The 20,608-nt window shown below is 41.8% G+C and overlaps 1 protein-coding gene across 1 annotated transcript in view; it reads left to right on the plus strand.

Moving 5' to 3' along the window:
• The window catches only part of PDGFD (platelet derived growth factor D), a 197,511-nt gene that overhangs the window by 169,135 nt on the left and 7,768 nt on the right, over positions 1-20,608 (plus strand). Inside the window, exon 6 of the mRNA XM_054974327.1 lies at positions 13,006-13,220. Within this exon, the coding sequence (XP_054830302.1) occupies positions 13,006-13,220 (215 nt within the window). The remainder of the gene's footprint in view (positions 1-13,005; positions 13,221-20,608) is intronic.

A 20,608-nucleotide genomic window follows, 5' to 3' on the forward strand; every position in this document is an offset into this window, starting at 1 on the left:
TCTTACAACTTCACTGGAAAGCCAGGAGGATAGGATCCCCCCTGGCCTGTTGTGGGAGGCTAGGCTTACCATTTTCCCGGGGGGGATAGGCAGGCTCCTGCTGCTGGGTTCCAGGGTCTGCTGGGCCTATTTGCTTCAATGGGAGCAAGAGGCAAGGGTAGGGAGCAACATCTCATGATGATGAGCACTGTTGTGATGCGACTTCCTGTTTGTACCTGGAAGTGATGTCATAACACTCTAGGAATTGGTCCGTCTCTGTGGTAAAAAAAAACAACAGAGATGGACAAATTCTTAGACCGCTATGACATCTCTTCCAGATACAAACCAAAAGGGGCATCGTAACATTATTCACCATCACGCACATACACACACCCGCTCCCCAAAAGGCTCCTGCTAGTTGCTAGCACTCTGCTGGCAACCATACAGGAGATTATTCTAGTGTATGTTGCAGTCTGCACTTCTATGTTATTTCTTTATATAAAATATTACAATATATATTTCCTACCAAAAATCTGTGAAAAATGGAAGTTTGGTATGAAAAATATGCATGTAGTCCTAATTGTCAGAGAAAGAGATGATTATAGCTTGAAGTAGTAGCTAAGTACCGATTGAGTGTTTTTGGTTATGCAGATGTGTAAAGGTTCCTCTACAGAGTAAAATAAAATTCAGTACTTAGGAATAACAACATGCTGTTGGAAAAATACAATTTCAAATTAATAAGAACCCAGAACTCCTGCTACTGAACTTGGGAATGGAGGGAATTCCAGCCCAACACAGGACGTTGATATTTTATATGACAGCAGCAGCTAGACTTTTGTATGCGCAAAAATGGAAAGTACAAGAAGTGCCAACTATTGAAGATTGGACTTACAAATTGCTGTATATGGCTGAAATGGACAAGATGACAAGAAAATTGAGAGATCTGGACTCAGGGCAGTTCAACACAGACTGGGAGAAGCTGAAACAATACCTGGAGAAGAAATGGGAGGTGGGAGGAAAACTGTGGCAGTTTGAGAACTACTGAAGTATTGAAGTAGAGGGGGGAGACTTTACCGGGGGGAGAAGAGATAAATGTGAATTAATAAGCAGTCAGATTAATAGATTGACATATATATAGATATATATAGGTTAACAAACAGAACATAGAGAAAATAATTAATTATAAGGACTAAATATAAGGAGCGATTAACTAACAATATTTTCTTTTTTTTCTGACAAGTTTTGTACCAAACTGAATGTCTGAAGATATAGATGGGTCAAATTGATTGACTACGTGAGGAGAGATATATAGAACTATTATAAAAAGATAGAATGAGTAATATATATAGAGAATAAGTCAAATTGTTTGATATAAACGAATGTATGATCTATATGGTTTATGATATATAGAAATACCTGAAATTGAAAAATTGGGATAAATTGTTTATCTAAGATGGAAACAAAGGCTTACAGTTTGGGCATATAATGTTAAAAATAGTTAAGGATGTACTGCTTAGAATAATGGAGAATATATATTTGTTTTAGATAGAGGAAGCTAATAAAAGTAAGGGAAAGGGGACAAAGGGTTGGAAAGCTGTTGGAAGTCAACAAAAAGGGGGGGGGAAAGGGAGGGGGTTAGAGATGAAAAAATTGGGGAAAATTGAATGTAAATGTGGAAATAATGGATTCTAACCCAATAAAAATTTTTCAAAAAAAAAAAAAGGAAAAATAGGGTTCCAAATCTAACCAAAAGGACAGGAGTAAGTATTGTGTAATATTTATCATCTTTTTTCCAACAAAAAGAACCTTCCTGCTGTTTGAGGAATTTTTTTTAATGTGGCTGCCAACCGCGCTCATTTAAACACACAATTGTTGTTTCTCATTTAATCTGTCGACCTCTAATAATGACTTCTGCAACAGAAGTTTGGCAGTAAAAAGCAGCAAAATAGATAGACATACTGAAATTTCTATGGGGAAAAGTTTCAAAATATTTTTGTTGGAAATGCTCCAAGATTTTACGGTATGGAATCTGTGGAATTGGAGAAATGTTTACTATCACTATAAACCATGATTTCTCAACTGTGGCCACTGAGATACTGACTTGCGCCATTGCCTAGGATATGACAGTGTTGTGGCCTCATCTGTCTACACAACTCAACACCAGTGTGAGAACCACTGAACTCTTGAAGGACAAATAATATTTTAATATTTTATTTATTGATTTAAGACATTTTAATGCCACCTTTCCACCCAAATGTAGAAATGTTGTAAAATATTGTATAACGTATTTCAGTAAAAACAGACACACTCAAAAACACACAACACCAAAACCAGGGAGGAGGGCCAATAATAGTTACTTCAGGGATGCTACATGAAACACAAAGAGTTTTCACTCACTGGTAGAGAACAATAGAGGGAGACACATGATGAATCTCCCTGGGGACGGAGTTCCAAAGTTTTGGCACCATGTGGAGAAAGTTGAGGTTTAAATGAAGTATATAAATAATAAATATAGCTGAAGATGAGGAGCAGATAAAAGATACGTTGGTGGCCAGATGTAGGGTTGCCAGACCCCTTACCTTTTCAGTATGGAGGGGAGACCTGGCTGTTACTCCTTCCTGTCTTCATTCTTTACTGCGCATTGATGTCACTTCTGGGGACGGCCTGTGACACTGAGAGATCTCTGTCTTTTGGTGCTACACCTCTGAAGATGCCAGCCACAGCTGCTGGCGAAACGTCAGGAACTACAATGCCAAGACCACGGCAATACAGCCCGGAAAACCCACAACAACCATTTTTTAGTCATGTTTTAAATTTTCATAAAGGTGACATACTTAGAGTTGTGTTGTATATGCTTTATTTACAAGCAATTCTTGATTATTGATTTATAAGCATAAGTTTCTTGGAGTCAAGGGAACTCAGTCTTAATTAGCTTTTGTGTTTGTATTTGCTTAGGAAACTCCTAATAGACTTTTTTTAATCTTAACAATGTCAACCATTGGGAATTCCAGTGAAATATGCAGTACATTTTGCCCCCTGCTGAAAATTTCCTCACATATCAACAATGCGGTCCTAAAGAGATTTACAATGTTCTAAGTCCTTTTACTCCAATGGATTTAGAAAAATATAACTCTCCTTAGGATCGCATTGTCAATTCCCCAAATTAGAAACAAAGGGAAACATATAAATCAGAGATTCACAATTAGTCTGAAGGACACTTTTACTTTGCTAACAAATAAAACTCAAGAGAACTGATAATCATGATAAAGCATTTTTGCTATAATTTAACTCTGTGACCTTTCTAACCCATGTCAATGCCCTCTTTTCTCTGCACCATCTTTTACCTTTACCACTGCAGTTGTCTTTGAGCCTTCTCCCTGCTAATCCTATCTCCATTTTATTTCACAGTCTTTGCTCTCGTTGCATCCCATAGCATGTAACCTCTTGCTCAATTACTGTCTTTCTCTCATTTTACTACCTACAGATCTCTTTCAAGCATTATTTCCCAGGCCGTCCTTTGTTCTCTCTGATCCTCATAATACTTGCCTTTCCTTGCACCCCCACAAATCTCTGCTTTGCTCTCCCAGCCATCAGCTGGCCCCTTATCCTCACCCCTTAGGAGCCTTTGACTAAATGTTCAATAATCTATTGATGAAAATTCAAATAATTAACATGCATGCATGAGCTATCCCTATAATAATAAAGAATGTGCACTTGGGCATATTCATGGAACTGAAGGGAGCAACCCAGCGAGGTATGATTCATTCCTACTAAAATCAGTATAGTGTAGTGTGGAACCTGCTGGCACCTTTCCTGATATCCACCAAGTGCTTTTGGAAAGTGGACAGTCAGGTGGGGCTGTTTGAGCTTTTGATGTTTCTAGTATAAAGCTGACAGTGGCTTTATATAAAGTATCTTACCTGTGCAAATCGGGGAGCAGAATTCTAAAAACCTAATGGGACTTGATTCTGACTAAACATGATTGGGTTGCATGGCTAAAATGCTTAATGCATCTAACTGTAAATGCTATTGAAGTAATCAAATCTTCCCAATTTTAATGATTTTTTAAATTCTGGTGGAAGTTGAGAATAACATCACCACATCAAATTTTGTTCACTTTTAAAAAATCATTTGTGTTCCAATCAAAATCTGACCCGAGTTTCTCTTAGTGGACACACGGGCAAGGAGCTCTCACCAGCCCCTCAACACCATCTGTCAGTGTTACAAGTAATAATGCAAACAGCTCATGTAAAGGAGATAGCCAGGATGCATTTTTTAAAATTTTTCTTTTGCATAACTGCATAGGGAGCCTGCACAATAAAGACACATAATGCCTAATGAGTGTTTCTTAGCTAGCTCAATGTGTATCCTTATTTTGTGTGTATGTAAGAAAATATTTTAGTTAAAATTTCATAATTTTAAAAGGCAACCAATTAAACAGAGCTTCTTCTTGAAATACTGAAGGCCTGAAGTCAGAGTTATCCACAATCTCACTCCTTGATATTTTATGATTGGCTGTACCTCCCACGGCAACCATTTTGTTCTTGTGCTCACACCCTCTGTCAGAATTCCAAAGGTGCCTGAAGGCTGAAAAAGGTTAGGGAGCCCTGAGTTAGAGTGTTAGACTAGGAACTGAGAGCCAAACTACACATGACGCCTGACACTAGTTGGACACTTGTCAGCTTCCCTCAAGTTTTGATGCGAAATGTAGGCGTCCTGGTCTTGCAGCTTGACTCTCCAACTGCTGTCCAATGGACTTTTCAGCTGTCACTTGTCCAACATTCCACCAAGCTGCCTACATTTCCCATCAAAACTTGAGGAAAGCTGACAAGTGTCCAACTAGTTTCAGGCGTCACTTGTAGTTTGGCTCTATGAGACCCAGGATCAAATCCACGCTCTGCCAACAGAAGCTTTCTGGGTGACCCTGGGCTGGTGAATCTCTCTTAGCCTAACCTACCTCACAGGCTTCTGTTAGGATAAAATGGAGGAGGAGACAATAGTGTTGTGTAAGCTGCTTTGAGTCCCCTTTAAGAAGAAAAGTGGTGGCATCAATTATATAAATAAATAAATGCAGTGAACAGCTTTTAGATTGCCCTTAGGGGAATTTGACCATCCTTAATGTCTACCCATTCCATACACTTCATTATGAAACCCCATGGAATTATATGTAACAGCAACCTGAGACAGCTTAATCAGGTGAGACATTCTTGAAATTACTTCGGCTCTCCATGGAAAGTTTACAAATTAAAGTTTTCTGGCACAGCCAAGACGTGCTTTATATGAAGACTGTATCAAAGGAATGGACAGGGTGTGAGTCCTCACACCCTGGCATTATTCTTCTGTACATGGGAGAAATCACTACAGACTAGTTTTGAGATTTCATGTGAATGCCCATTGTCCTTAACAAAGGAACCCTTTATCATTAATAACCATTATTTTTCAAGACTTTAAACAAGGCTTGAACTGAGGAATTTCATGTCTCAGGAGTTTGCAAGGAGACACCAGTAAATTACTGTAATCTTCCGTATGCTTGAAAGGTTCTGGGCCATCTGCCAGTAAGTCACAATGCAGTCGAGGTTAAATACAAATATTGCATGTGCTCACTCATGGCAAATATGCATTTGGTGCTCTGAAAATATTTTATTTTATTTGTTTATTAAATTAGATTTTTAGCCCGCCCGCCCAGCAAACTCAGGGCAGGGTACAATAAAATGCCTAATACACACTAAAACATTTAAAATACATTTAAAAATCAAAACCATGATACCTATATGGACATCTCAGATGATGGCCCCCTCCAATTTCCTCAATCATTATATGAACAAAAGAGGGGAGGGTGGAGACCACAGTTAATAACATTTCAGTAGGGGGCAGATGATTTCATAGCCCCCCGTGGCGGGTGACCAGTAGGAAGGCTCCTAAGACAACCAAGGGCTGGCCTCAACCGTATGCCTGGCAGAACATCTCTGTCTTACAGGGCCACCAAAAAGATATAAGGTCTTGGCTGGCCTGAGTGTTCTCTGACAGAGAATTCCACCAGATCGGGGCCAGGATTGAGAAGGCCCGGGTCTGGTCAAGGCCAGTAAGGCCTCTCTTGGGCCAGGGACCACCACTGAGTTCTTATCTGCTGATCTTAGTGCTCTCCCGGGTACATACAAGGAGAGGCCGTCCCTCAGGTATGCTGGTTCCAGTCAATTTAAAGCTTTAAAGGTTAAAACCAAAACCTTGAACTTGATCTGGAACTCCATTTGCAAAACTGGTAAACACTCTTAAGTCAATGGATTTCAAATGTTCTACCTACAGAGAGTCCTTTCCATGGTGATATGTCAGTGGTATGCTGCAAAGAATTCTGGGACGTGTTTACAAGTGAATAGCCCATTTGTGCAGAATATTTTAGCAGGTTTATTAGGGCTTACCTTCATCACACATGAACTTAGAGTACAACCTAAAATTCACACAGTGGGAAGCGGAAGCTGATTAGCGGTAGACCATCTGCTTTGCATACCAAAGGTCCCAGGTTCCATCTCCACCATCTCCAGTTGAAAGGATCAGATGATGTGAAGGTCCTTGGCACCTCACACCCTGGAGAGACACTAACAGTCAGGGCAGACAACACTTACCTCAATAAACCAACGGTCTGACGCACTCTAAGGCAGGTTCATAAGTTCATGGGCAATTCCTGTGGTTGAGCACTTCAAAGGAAGTACACCCAAATGGTCACCCTGGAAAATGGGGAAGACCCCTTGATAAGCTTCTGAGGAACTTGTGGGTTCCCTTGAATGCTCTTTGAAAACTACTACTGTAAGTCAGCAAAAAATACAGTGATAACGTTTATTGTTCTAACTCAGCACAATAGTCATTTTGATGAGCATCTCTCTGCTGCCATCACAGTGCTATGACGGTGATTTTTTACAGGTGGTAGATTATACTGCAAAGATGGAAACAAAGATGAAAAAATGAATTGATGAAACCGGGGGGGGGGGGTGCTATTATCATAATGCCTCTTATTGAAGGCTGGGATGGGGATGGAAATAAACTTTTATCAGGAATTATGTGGGTGCAGTCCTATCTAAAACTCTGCCATTTGTCCCTGTAAATACAATAAATTTGGGGGAAAGGTGTGTAGGATCACATACATGATTAGTTTTAATTTTATTGGTGCCTGCAAGGAAGGAGAGTAGTGGAACTATGGTATAAACTGCAATGGTAACCCAAGGATAGAATTGTTATGAAGGAAATACCCATTGTGGAGTGGCAGGCTGTCCCTTGCTGGAGGTCTTCAAATGGAGGCTGGACAGCTGCCTGTTAAGAATGCTCTACCTTGGAGATTCGTGCATTGATCAAGGGATTGGACTTAGATGACCTGTAAGGCCATTTCAGCTGTAGACTCTGTGACCTGAGAATTTCACATACATGAAGCTGCCTTTTACTGAATCGGTCCATCCAGCTCAGAGTTGACTGGCAGCAACTCTTCAGGGCCTCAGACAGGGAGAGGTTTTTCCCAACATCTGCTGTCTTGAGATCCTTTAAGAGATGCCAAGGATTGGACCCCCAAACCTTCTGATTGGCGATCTATCTATAAGTTGTGGCCATTCATCATGTGAGCTGTCTTGTCACACATTCAGAGGAGTTAGCCGTGTTAGTCTGTAGTAGCAAAATCAAAAAGAGTCCAGTAGCACCTTTAAGACTAACCAACTTTATTGTAGCATAAGCTTTCGAGAATCACAGTTCTCTTTGTCAGATGCATGGAGGGAAAGAAGAAACTGGTCAGATATAGAGGAGGAGAGGGGAGGGAGGAGTAGATGCAAACAGCTGCTTCTGATATGGAGATCAGTTTGCTTCTGTAAAGGAAATCAGTTACTTTTGATAATGAGATAACCATTCATAGTCACTATTCAGTCCCAGCTTGACAGAGTCAAATTTACATATGAATTCCAATTCAGCAGCTTCCCGTTGGATTTTGTTTTTGAAAGGTTTCTGTTGAATCTTTCATTAGGAGGGTATACCTGGAGAATGGGACCACTGATGCGGATGTGTAATGACCAGACCAAACTAACTTTGATAAAAAGGACACGCATCCACATCCAGAGGCAGTAATCCTCTAAACACTGGTGCTAGGAGTTGTACAATTCGGTAACTCTCTGGGGCAACCGGTTGTCCACTGTGGAAAACAGGATGCTGGGTTAAATGGACCTCTGGTTCGATACAGCAGGGCTCTTCTTAAGATTTTTTGTCACTGAATGTTAAGCTTCTGTCTGATGTTTGGCTCACATTGAGCCAACAGTGTAGCATAAATCCTTTTTAAAATGACAGGGGCGATATATGAAGCCAGATTCATTACGGGCTCGGTTCCATTGATTTCAGGAGAGCTGCGTCCACTTTTGACAGCAGTAATTTCATTCTGCTTGGACCAGTTGACCTTCTTTCTTGGAGGTAATTGGCATGCCAGCTTAGATGAGTTGCTGTCTCGTTGCTTATGGAATTCCAAAGAAAATTCCAGCTCTGTCAGTCTTCCTTTGGAAGAAGCTATCTTTGTGTCAGAGAAACTTTCCCTTGCGTTTGTACTCCAGTTGCAGGCACACATATACATCCCACACAGACACACACATGTCTTCAGTTCACACAAAGAACTGTGTGTCTTTAAAATGAAAACAATGTGGCACTTAGCTTTTAATAGGGCCATTTTAATCAAGCATAAATCAGAGGGGAGCGAAATCTGAAGATTATGGCTCCACAGGGAAGCTACTACTGCAGTTTAGTCTAATTTTTAAAAATCTCTGTGCATCTTTTTCAAACAGGATGCGCTGCAGTTCTGCTGATACATCAAGGCTATGGAATAGGGGTAGCAACTGGCATCCTGGATGGCAGCCTTGGAGAAATTTTTGTCTCCCTCCCCCCTCCCCAACCTCTTATCATGTTCTTCGACTTCTTTCTTCAGTTCAAAATTTAAATCTTTGTAACTCCCATCTCCCCGGTTGGAACAAGGAAACCTCCATTAGCCCTCTCCCCATTTTTGCAGTTCAGTGACTCACTTTCCTACAAAGCCTGGACCAGAAAACAGGAACTGAGGAGCTCATATGAACACGAGACACACCAACAGAGTCTCTGTTGCTGTTCACATTGAGGGACCAAGGATTAAAGAGCCCTTTGCTTCTGTGGGAGGGAGTCCGTGGACAGAGCCAGGCTCTTATGCTGTTTATTTAAAAATATGGCAGCTCTTAAAAGTTAGTGGCCAACCAGGGCTGTGGAGGAATGCAAATTATTGCGTTTGGAGCCAGCTTGGTCAGACATTTAATGTGATTAACTGAAGTCTTCCTGGTCCCTGAGAACGCAAGGCAAACTGAATGATCTCATAACACTGTTTCTGGTCTCATATACAAGGAGGTTCCTGGAAGAGAAATAAAAGTGGACCAAATTAACATCAAGAGAATAAGATTAAACAGACTTGACAAGGCAGAGGCAGTGGGGAAAGGAAAAAACAGGTTTGGGACAGGGTCGTGTGCCTGTCCTAGATAGGGTGATGATATCCATATAAGGCTCAAGACCTCAGGAATAATGCTCCTTGATAAACAGATAGTATTGTTAGCTTGGGGGTTGCCTTTTCTCAGCTGCACCTGTTGCGTAGTATTTAAGTGTCAGGTCTGGCTAGGGGATCTTCGCAGATTCTCTACTTCATCCAACACGGTTGTATGAGTTAAAAGTCTTTATTCAGATAAAACTCCCTAGAAGAGCACTGATACATAGAGATTGCCCAGAATGCTGAAGTACAGTCTTCCCCGAGAGGTTATACTCCAGTTCCCCTCCCCCCAGTCCAAACAAGTCAGTAGAAGTCAGCGAAAGTCTTGCAAAAGATACAAAGCTGAATTTCCCATGGCTGGTTCCCACAGGCTGCCAGCTGTACTGATAAGGTCTCTTAGCAAAGCATAGGCATAGTGAAGGAAGCCACACTACAGGAAGATCCCCCATAGTAGATAGGCATTCACAGCTATGGCAGGCAGGCTAGCTGGCCTGCCTGACATTAAGTCCTATTGAAAAAAAAAGGGGGGGGGTCTCTTTCATTAATGCATGCTTTTTGTAAACATGTTCCTTGTATGAGGCTGCCCTTGAATTTAGCTTGGAAACTTCAGCTGATACAGAAACCTACCATTTTGTCCCTCTTTATGGGATATTAAGAGGCATGGGAATAAAAGTCAGTTTTGTAGCAACTACTCTGGTCAATAATTAACTTCCAGTGGGCTGGTTCTGTCTTTTAAGCACTTCATGGCCTGGAATTGGTTTACTTTAGAGACTACCTCTTCCTATAAGTAGGGTTGTCAGGCCCCCTTAGCCACCCAGCAGGAGGGAACTGGCACTCACCTTTAGTAAGTCTTCACACACACACACACAAAGCATGCATGCGCTTTCAGCACTGACGCAACGACGTCACTTCTGGGAGTGACGTCATAACGCAGGCTGTGGGAGTGCTCTCGCGCTTCTGGAGGCTGTTCCCGCAACTTCCCCCCACCATCTAGGTGAGTGGTGGTGGGGGCAGAGGCCTGGAAGAGGGATTCCCCCGCCCTCACCAAGGGTCCAGCAACCTTATATATCAACCATCACTCACCGCACTAGATATATATGATGGATTGGGTCCCGAGCTACAAAATTTCATTATAGCTAAGGGTTGGCAACCTTTTTTGACCTTTTTTGACCCAAATGGCAAAAGAAATCCACAAGGTCCACCTATGAAGATCTTGGTATGCCAGTAAACAAAAGCTGAAGAAACATGCTGAAGAAGGAGATGGAAAAATATAGGGGGTCCAACTGAGTCTCAGAGGAACTCGCAACACCTCAGGAACTCATCTATTATTCAGATGGCGGCTGTGTAGGTCCAAAATAGTAGAGTCCAGTAGCATCTTTAAAACTAACCAACTTTATTGTAGCATAAGGTTGGTTAGTCTTAAAGGTGCTACTGGACTCTTTACTATTTTGCAACTACAGACTAACACGGCTAACTCTTCTGGATCTATGTGTGGGTCCAGGAGCCAATGCCAAAGCAATTGCTATCATCTTTCCCCTATGCCACTAGAGCCAGTGATATCACCAAGGCTTCAAGGATGGCTTAGGCTAAGAACTGGTCCTGCATGTGAGCTAATGCAGGCCAGTGTTTGACACACATGCCAGGGATATCCTGTTGCTGCTATAGAGTGACTATTCTGATGAGAGGTTTGAACCCCTTTTTCTACCTTTCATAAAACCTATGACTCAAGACATATGAATATTAGTTCACTGTCAGGTTGTTCAACTTGTTTATTTCAATGCCTACTGTTATTGTTTTTAATTTTTTTAAAAAATGTGTGTTTTTATAATATTTTACACTCCGTGTTCTATAAATGTTGGGGAAACAGCACAGAAATAAATTAGACTCTCCATTCTCTTATCTGCTGAATGCTACCACCCACTAAGTCAAGCTAGTTTTACAGTGCATGTCAGGTGGCTGCAGGTATGGCCAGAAGTTGAACTCCTTAACGGTGGCCACAGACAGGGCAGAAGTTCTATGGCCACAGTCTAGAACACCGCCAATGTTTTCTGAGCCACGATTTTGCAAAATTGTGTTTAAAGACACTTTGAGAAACTCCTCTCCTTATAAGTGGAATTAGCTTGAAGGGTGATGCCTGAGAGGCCATGGATTTGAAGAATGACAACACTGAACAAAATTTCATCTGTGAGCACAAAGAGATCAATAGTTTTCTATTCTCCTCGGCCTTTGCTATGTACACGAGGGTGACGTTTTCCACTCAGACTTGAGTGCACTAGTAACTCCCATTGATTTTGTGGTTAGATCTGAAGCAAGACATACTTCTTTGTAGAGATACTAGCTCTGGTGGGGGGATAGGTAAACATTTGTGGGGAAATGGAGCACTTTTGCTTTGGTTAAACATCCTATACATGTGATATATGGCAAGCACTGACCAGTGAAGACCCTGTATAATTTCCCCCAACTTCTCTTTCCAGAGTTTACCCGGAATTGCCCCCATTCTTTTAAAAAGTAACTTTGTAGTCATAAGGAGAAGAAATCTACATTTCTCAAATCTGTTGGCAATGTAGACATCCTGGAGGAAATTATATTGCACATTCTTAACAGAAGCAACCGTTTAGGTGTCCTTCTGGACCCAGCTCTGTTCTTTGAGAAACAAGTTAATTTTCAAGTCAGAAGTACATTTTTTTTCCAGTTTTGTTGTGCAGAAATTAGCACTTCCCTTGGTGATAGCCAACCTTGCCACGTGGATCCATGCTATAGTACTCTCAAGAATGGACTATTGTAACATGCTGTATGTGAGGTTATCCTTGAAGATAACTAAAATTTACTCCAAAATGTGCAGCTATGCTGTTGAATGGAACAGCTTGCTTTGCCCTCACAACTTCTATTTTAAAGGTACCGCACTGGCTACCAATTTGTTTCCAGTTCCAGTTCATGGCCTTACACTCCTGAAGGACTCTCTCTCTTCTCGTGAGCAGACCCATGCAGATCCTTGGTCCTGAACTTTTTATATGGCCTGCCCATTCTTGTGGAACAGTTTGCTTAAGCTTATAAGACAAACGCCTTTTGAAAAGTTGTTTAAATCAGAGCTTTTAAGGAATACCTTTAAGGGTATTTCAGGCTTTCAGGTGTTCAGTTGACTCTGAAGACAATTGGGTGATTTGGTGTGCAGTTGCCAAGTATGTATATCCCTGGTAGCTGTAGGGCAGTTCCAGGAACTATATGGCAAACATATTTGAGAGGCACAATATTCCAGTGCCTCAGCAATTTTCCTTGCAACAAGGACACGTATGCAGGTAGGAACACTGACTGGGTCAGCATTTCCAGATTCATGTGACTGAGTGTGTCTTCTACACATTGCTGTGGGAAATGCTGCTGTTGGCCCATACCGTGAATCCTTCCAATTGAGAATTCCTCTTCGGTCCAATCTGTGTAGCAATCGAGAGGGCGCTGATTCTAGCATAATCTTTCTTTACAAATGATCTCTAATTCCTCCCCCCACCTTCTAGTTGACCTGGACAGGTTGAACGATGATGTGAAACGTTACAGTTGCACTCCAAGGAACTATTCTGTCAACATCCGGGAAGAGCTGAGAGTGACCAATGCTGTTTTCTTTCCACGATGTCTTCTCGTCCAGCGCTGTGGAGGAAACTGTGGCTGTGGTTTTACACACTGGAAATCCTGCACGTGCACAGCAGGAAAACTAGTGAAAAAGTATCATGAGGTATATTTTTTTATTTGGGGTATTTCCATTCTCTTTTCTTCCATTGCAGAACTCAAGCAGTTTACGTGCAGTTTCCAAGCGGTCCCCCATCCAGGCCCTCGCCATACCCCAAACCTGGTTTTACCTTTTGCAAAGCTGCTGTACCTATCCTTTCAATGACTCCTGGAGGCCAGGGGGCTTATTGATGCATGCCTACCACCCTTCTCTAGAATAGTCTAAGGATCAAACCTCACATGTAGTGGTGGGGGGGGGGTTCCATGATCACAGTCTCTGATACTTTTTTTCTTAAAGACAAAACTAGCTTTGCGTATGTGTGGGAGAGAGTAATTCTGATTGGGTTTTTAGAGCAGTATAAATTTCCCCCTATTGTAAGAGCCTCTTTACATGAGACAGCTGACACGTGAAGAACACATGTTGGGAGATGCAATGTTAGCCGGGTAGAGTAATTTAAAAAGACAGAGCAGAGCCGGCAGCAGGGCAAAGGCTTTGCTATACAGTGGAGCTGTGTGAAGGGGCTGTGAAATGCCCGAAGGGAAACTTCAGCCCCATTATAACCTCTCCAAGTCCAAACTGAGCACTGGAAGGCAGCTCCAGCCAATTTCCATTTGTCACTGCCTTCTGGTTGCCATCCCACACAGTTCTGGTGAGGGGAAATTGACAGAGCCTTCTGGGATGCGAAGATGAAATTAACAAACCCTCTGAGGAGCGATCTCTGCTGGCTCTGTCTTTTTAAACCATGCTTCCCGGCTAACATTTCAGCTCCTTACACTTGACGAACACGCGCCAAGCCGTCTCATATAAAGAGACAGTAAGCTACCCCTGTATGGCCAGGGCTCTGTATATATATATATAAAACTTCTTTCATAAGAAGGGTAAAAATCTCACCAACCAGCTATTTGCTAGGAAAACCAGGGAGCTTCATTATATTGCCCCCGGTTTCTCCTTCTCCGCCATCTATCTGATCAGTGAAATTTTAAGCTTTTAAAGGTATGTTCATAACTAATACATTTATAGATGGGAGAGCTTATTGCTATTCAGGTTGATTTAACTGGTGGGGGAGGAGAGAAATTTTTAATGGCATTATAAAATAACTACGTGGAGATGAGAAAATAAAAAATGTCACACCTTGGTTTGTAGGGTTAAGAAAAGGCTTCTATACCACCAAAATGTTAATATAATTTATGATGATTTATGGTGAATGTTAAAGGTTCTGCCAATGGCTATCATGTCAGGATAACAGATTTTTAGCCTGTTGGGTTGCTATCAGGTGCAAACGCTTGTGTTCCACAGGAATGATAAAAAAAAAATATATTCACTCACCAAGTCTACCTCATTGCTATTAATTCTTTTCATTCTTTTTATCTCCTGTACTGGAATTAATTAAGGACAATGTTCCAGCTTTAGCTATGAATGACCTGCCTTTTGTAAATGTAAATGTAAATGTATCCTTTAGGGATGAATTAACAGCACAATGAACAGAAATGTAGACATTAGCATTAATAGGTGCTGTGAAGATAAATCTATATAGGGACATCAAAGCTGAGATTGATATTGGCCCACTGTATTCTTCCTGGGCAAGATTATTTAATTTTTCTGTTTCTAAGGCTAGCTGTTCTCTATTGGCTCTGTTCCACATTTCTCAAACCGTTAAAAAAATTCCTGTCAGCAGGGGGCACAGAAACAGATGAAAAATAATATAATAACATAATAATAACATCCAATTTATATACTGTGCTTCAGGACAACTTAACACTCACTCAGAGCTGTTTAAAAAGTATGTTGTTATTATACCCACAACAATCACCCTGTGAGGTGGGTGGGGCTGAGAGAGCTCTGAGAAACTGTGACTGACCCAAGGTCACCCTTGGCTTCTTGTGTTTCTTGTGTCATTCCTAACTTAGAACCAGCAGGACCATTTAGCAAGGGCATATGGCACAAAGAACTATATCACCTCGGAATTCACAGGGAACAATTTCCCAACCCTGGTTTGAGAAATTTCTGGAGATTTCGGGTGGAACCTGGGGAAGGCAGGGTTTAGGGAAGAGAGGGACTTCAGCTGAGGGGAACTGGTCTCTGTCCTCTGGAGATGTTGTAATTCCAGGAGATCACCAGGCCTCACCAGTTTGGCAACCCAATTTATAGGGAGTGTTTGATGCCAGCCCTGAGAGCCAGTTTGGTGTAGTGGTTAAGAGCATGGGACTCTAATCTGGAGAACTGGGTTTGATTCCCCACTCCTCCACTTGAAGCGAGCTGGGTGACCTTGGTCAGTCACAGCTCTCCCAGAGCTCTCTTAGCCTCACCCACCTCACAAGGTGATTGTTGTTGTGGGAATAATAATAGCATATTTTGAAGACCACTCTGAGTGAGCGTTAAGTTGTCCTGAAGGGCAGTGTATAAATCGAATGTTATAAATTGAATGTTATAACTTGGTCTAGAGCCTTAAATGAGCCTGAAAGGGAGTGGGGGGAGTCCTGTCATTTTAAAAGAAGCTTGATGTGAGGAAATGGGCAATTGAAGCTTTTGCTCACATGGAAGTAAATAGAATTACCTGGTAAATGACACCCCATTGAGCTTCTGTTAAAGGGACAGGACATTTTTCCCTCCGGTCCTGTTGGCAAACCAAGCTTGGTCTGGAGGCACATGATACAGTTCTGCTGCTGAGGTGAAAGAGCTTTGGCCTTGTAAGCATCTGAGTTGGGAGGAGCACTACGTGAGTCAAGTCAGAAGAAGAACAGGGTCAATCCTTAGAAAAGCAATCCTAGAGCAAGAGAAGGAAGGTACCCAAGCGAGGTCACATCCGACTGCTGCTAAGGCAGTATTATCCTGGAAGCAACAGTCGGCTGCTAGTTACCCCGTTCTATGTGTTTAGAAGGGAGTCTCTCTGTTTAGGATTGCACTGTTTGAAACTAGCTGATATTTAATTGCACAGGAGTCTTTGCAGCAGGGGAAGAAGTAGAAGTTTTCTCACCGCTACAAAAATATTTTAGGTGTTTCTTATGTTACTGTGTTTTATCCTGTGCTGCTTTTAATGGTGACTTTTAATTGGCGTGCTTTTGCCTGCCCTACTGCACTTTTCCCAGTTCTTATTGGATATATGCCACTTTTGTTTCTAAAATTTTAATTTTTTTTTTACTGGTTGTTATTTTGTTCCATAGTATTGGAACATCATATATTTGCACGTCCTTGTGCCTGTACACCCCTGCTGGTTGCCAGCACAGCACAGCTGGCAACCCTAACTCCCCCAGTTGTTGGTGTTGTTGTTATTTATAGCCTATCTTTCTCACTGAGGGCCAAGTTACACATGACGAATGACACTTGAACGGCAAGTGGATTGAGTGGAGGGCAAGTGAACAGGGAGAAATACCCTTGCCATTCAAGTGTCATTCATCATGTGTAGCTTGGCCCTGAGATCCAAGGTGGATTACATACTGCAGGTGAATACAATATAATAAATAACTAGGACGTTCGCAGAGCAAAAATACAACACGGTCAACAGTTAGGACATTCAGTGAAAACAGATACAATAGGATATGGTAGCTGCAGGTTTGAAAAACTAGCAGAAAGCTCAAATACATGGATGAAATCTTTCTGAATTTAAAGCTTAAGTAATTAACATGACTTCTTTAGCAAAGTCGACCTACTGCCCCCAGTTGCTGGTATTCAGAGGGTTACTGCCTCTGAACATGGAAGTTTCATTTAGTCATTAGGGCTAATTGCTTCTAAGAAAAATATAGACAATTATTTCATCCATCAAATTGTGTCACTTCCTATGCCCTGACTCCTTCTACAATACCAGGGAAATTGAACTAAATATTTAGGGCTTTAAAGGTCAACCAGCACTTTCAATCCACCCTAGGCACAGGTAACCAGTATAGGCATTAATTATGAAGGGGAGAGATAAAGTGCTGCTCATCAGAGCTATTGGAGCTCTAGCAGTAAACTGGATGACTTGTTAGCTCCCTCTGCAAATGACACAGGCAGCAATACCAGACTATCCACAGACACGATAGAGCCAAACTAAACGTGATAAGAACATTAGAACATAAGAGAAGCCCTGTTGGATCAGGCCAATGGCCCGTCCAGACCAACACTCTGTGTCACACAGTGGCCAAATAAACCAGGTGTCATCAGGAGGTCTGCCAGTGGGAAAAGGACACTAGAAGCCCTCCAACTGATTGCCCCCCCCCAAACACCACGAATACAGAGCATCACTGCCCTAGACAGGTGTCTAGGGTGTCTAGACAGCTGCGGGGATAATAATGACATACTTTGTAAACTGCTCTGAGTGAGCGTAAAGTTATCCTGAAGGGTGGTATATAAATCAAATGTTGTTGTTGTTGTTGTTGTTATAGAGCCATTCAGAGTAAACTGAAGGGTGAAAATAAAATGCAGAAATCAGCCTGCACAACCCCCTCAGATACCTTGGTAGATCCTGGAGGGGGAGTTTTTTGGACTGTAGAGTGGGATTTCCAGATTGTTCCTCTTCCTTCTGGAGCTCTTTGGGTGTCCGCAGATCTTGTAATCGCTATATTTTGGCAGTCCAGTAGCTATTTCATATGGTAAGGATGGAGAGACAGATGAATGGATGGGCACATACCTCTTCAGGTTTTGAGTTGGATACACAAGCAAAACCTGAAGTCCCTGTACAGCTGAGTCACATCACAGAAGTTTATACAATAATCCTCAAGACAATTTTTAAAAATTTGTTGAGCATAAATTGGAGCCATTCTCAAACACACATTTTTTTTTTAAAAAAAAAATCTACTCCTCATTTTTAAACTTTTTGACCCTCAATGCCAGGTTAGCAAATGTGATTTTTAAAAGCTTAGGAAGGTTAAATGTTACCAATTGATTAACCGGCAAATAAGTGATCAAAAATCTTTGCTTAGTAGACAGTCCTTTCATAACAACTTTGTTCTCGAGCATTTTTTAGCAAGTACAGATCATTCCATACTCAGTTAAATTCCACACAAGGTCAGTGAGTGTGATGCTGGTGGCATTAAAAAGCGCGAGCATTTATCACTGAAGAAAAAGTGACGCTAAAGTGCAGTTCCTTGTTATCCTTCAAGACATCTACAAGGGGGAAAGCTTGGGCACCAGCACATTTGTCTGCTTCTCCTATATAGTCAGTTCTATGAGATCTTTTACAAGGCCATCGTAATCTTTTATATTCCTATAAACACAGTATCCAGCTCAGCAGTTGCATTTCCCTAGCTCATTTTTATTAACGTGTCTCCGTATACATGATTGATTCAATCTCATGCACATTAAAGAAAGATGTGAGGAATGTTTTTTGGATTGCCCGTGTAGTGTAGTGGTTAGAGAGTTGGACGAGTATCTGGAAGACCTGGGTTCAAATGCCCATGTTACCATGAAGTTCAGTAGGTGAACTTGGGTCAGACAAGTTCGTGCAGCCTAAATTACCTCACAAGGTTATCGTGAGGCTAAAATGGGAGACAGAGAACCACATACACTGCCCTGAGGACTACAGAAGAAGGGCAGGATAAAAATAATGCTGGACAGATTTCAGTTTCCCATTTCCTACCATTAAGTCTACAGTCCTCAGAACACTTTTCTGGGAATAAGCCCCACAATATAATGGGCCTTACTTCTGAGTAGACCTAATTAGGCTTGATCCCTATATTTTGTCTTCTTTGCCATTGTCCTACAAATTCAAAGCTAATCTACCTCTTCATATCTCACAGAGTCCCTCCTGGATGGGGTCTTTTCTTTTTTTGGCCTCATATGGGTTTAGAAATGAATTTTCCTTGTTTTCAAGCTTCCTCAAAGCCTCTCGAGATGGCAAGAGAGGGATGGATATATTCTTCCTGTAGAATGTGGATGTTTCACTTAAGTACTATGCAGAAGAATATTCTACAGACTTTCCACTGTGTTACTATATTTTGCTGATGCCTCTTTCACCTGGCTTTCAGTGCATTTTAAGAATAGTTTGCAAGTGGATTTTCCTAGTTCACAGCAGCAAATCCAGTTGCAAATGATCACTAAAGGGGAATGAAAGCGCATTATCCAACATATGTGAAAGCAGCTTGGGGCATACCACCATTTGGACTTCAGTGGCTGTCCTGGCATTTGGACAATTTGAGTCAATGGGCTTTTGGTCCATGGGGCTTCATGTTCAACATGAAAGCCAAATGTTCAAATTGTGTGCAGAGGACTGTATGATAGTGAGAGAACCCTTCTGCTCTCCCTGCCTCTTTATGAGTTCTGCACAGGGGCCTATACTTGTACCTCCTTTGATCATGTAACATGTACACTGAGAAAAATGGCAACCAAGGTCATGCATATAAAGGTTGCATGCACTGTGCAGAGAGGTGAGTGAATATGTGTGTGCTGAGCCAGTAGGCCTGACCCCTTTCTCCCAATGTTCATCTATGCAAGCTTTGAACATCTGCCTTGGTCTCATTCCCTATTAGGCAAAGAACTTCCTTGCACTAGATAGGTTCCATTCCATTACAGATGAATCCAACAGAACTGTTTATTTACTGCGCGCAAACAGTGTATCCCTCTCCTGTAAACATCAGCTTTATTTCTGATACACTGGGCTTTCTTTAAAATACTATGACCATGGTAAATGACCTTGCCTTCCCCCCTTTTCCCCTACGTCTACTTAAGAAAAACTGAGCCTAAACTATTAGATGGAAGCTAGGACTGAAATGTCAAACATCATTCCGTTGAGCCATCCAATTGCTCAAAGATTGTGTTGCAGTCTTGTCCGGCAACTCATTTCTCTGTTATCAGAAAAGCACACATACTGTGCTTGTGGTTCAGAAAAATAGAAAGAAGATGAACTCCTTAAATGTATCAGGAGGTCCATTAGCTTAAATACAGCTGGTCTCTTTGTTCTTATCCCACTGGAGTATTTTGTTTTTTAAAACAACGACACCCACCTTTTTAAAAAAAAGTCATTTCTTTTGTGATAGCTTTTCTGCTTCCTCAAAACCCCTCCTGAGTCCCTGCTTTTCCAGGATCACTTGGGAACAATCTCCCTCCCTTACTTAAGCTGACACTAAGCATATGTGGGAGCTCATGGGGGCTGTGGCTCAGTGGCAGAAAATATGCTTGGCATGCAGCAGGTCCCAGGTTCAGTCCCTGGTACCACCAGTTTTAAAAGGGTCAGGTAGAAGATGATGAGAAAGACCTCTGCCTGAGACCTCAGAGAGCCACTGTCAGCCTAAGAAGACAATATTGACCAAGATCTGATTCAGTATAAGGCCGCCTCATGTGTGTTCTGACCTGGGCCGATTCCAGATGACTAACCTTAAGGCGCTTCATGCCGCCCTCTTCCGGATCGCGACGGGGAAAATGCGAAATATCGCGTTTCCTCGCGCGAGTTTTGTGCGACGACGCGCAAAACTCGCGCGAGGAAA

Source organism: Eublepharis macularius, chromosome 3, assembly GCF_028583425.1.
Source record: "Eublepharis macularius isolate TG4126 chromosome 3, MPM_Emac_v1.0, whole genome shotgun sequence".
NCBI lineage: Eukaryota > Metazoa > Chordata > Lepidosauria > Squamata > Eublepharidae > Eublepharis > Eublepharis macularius.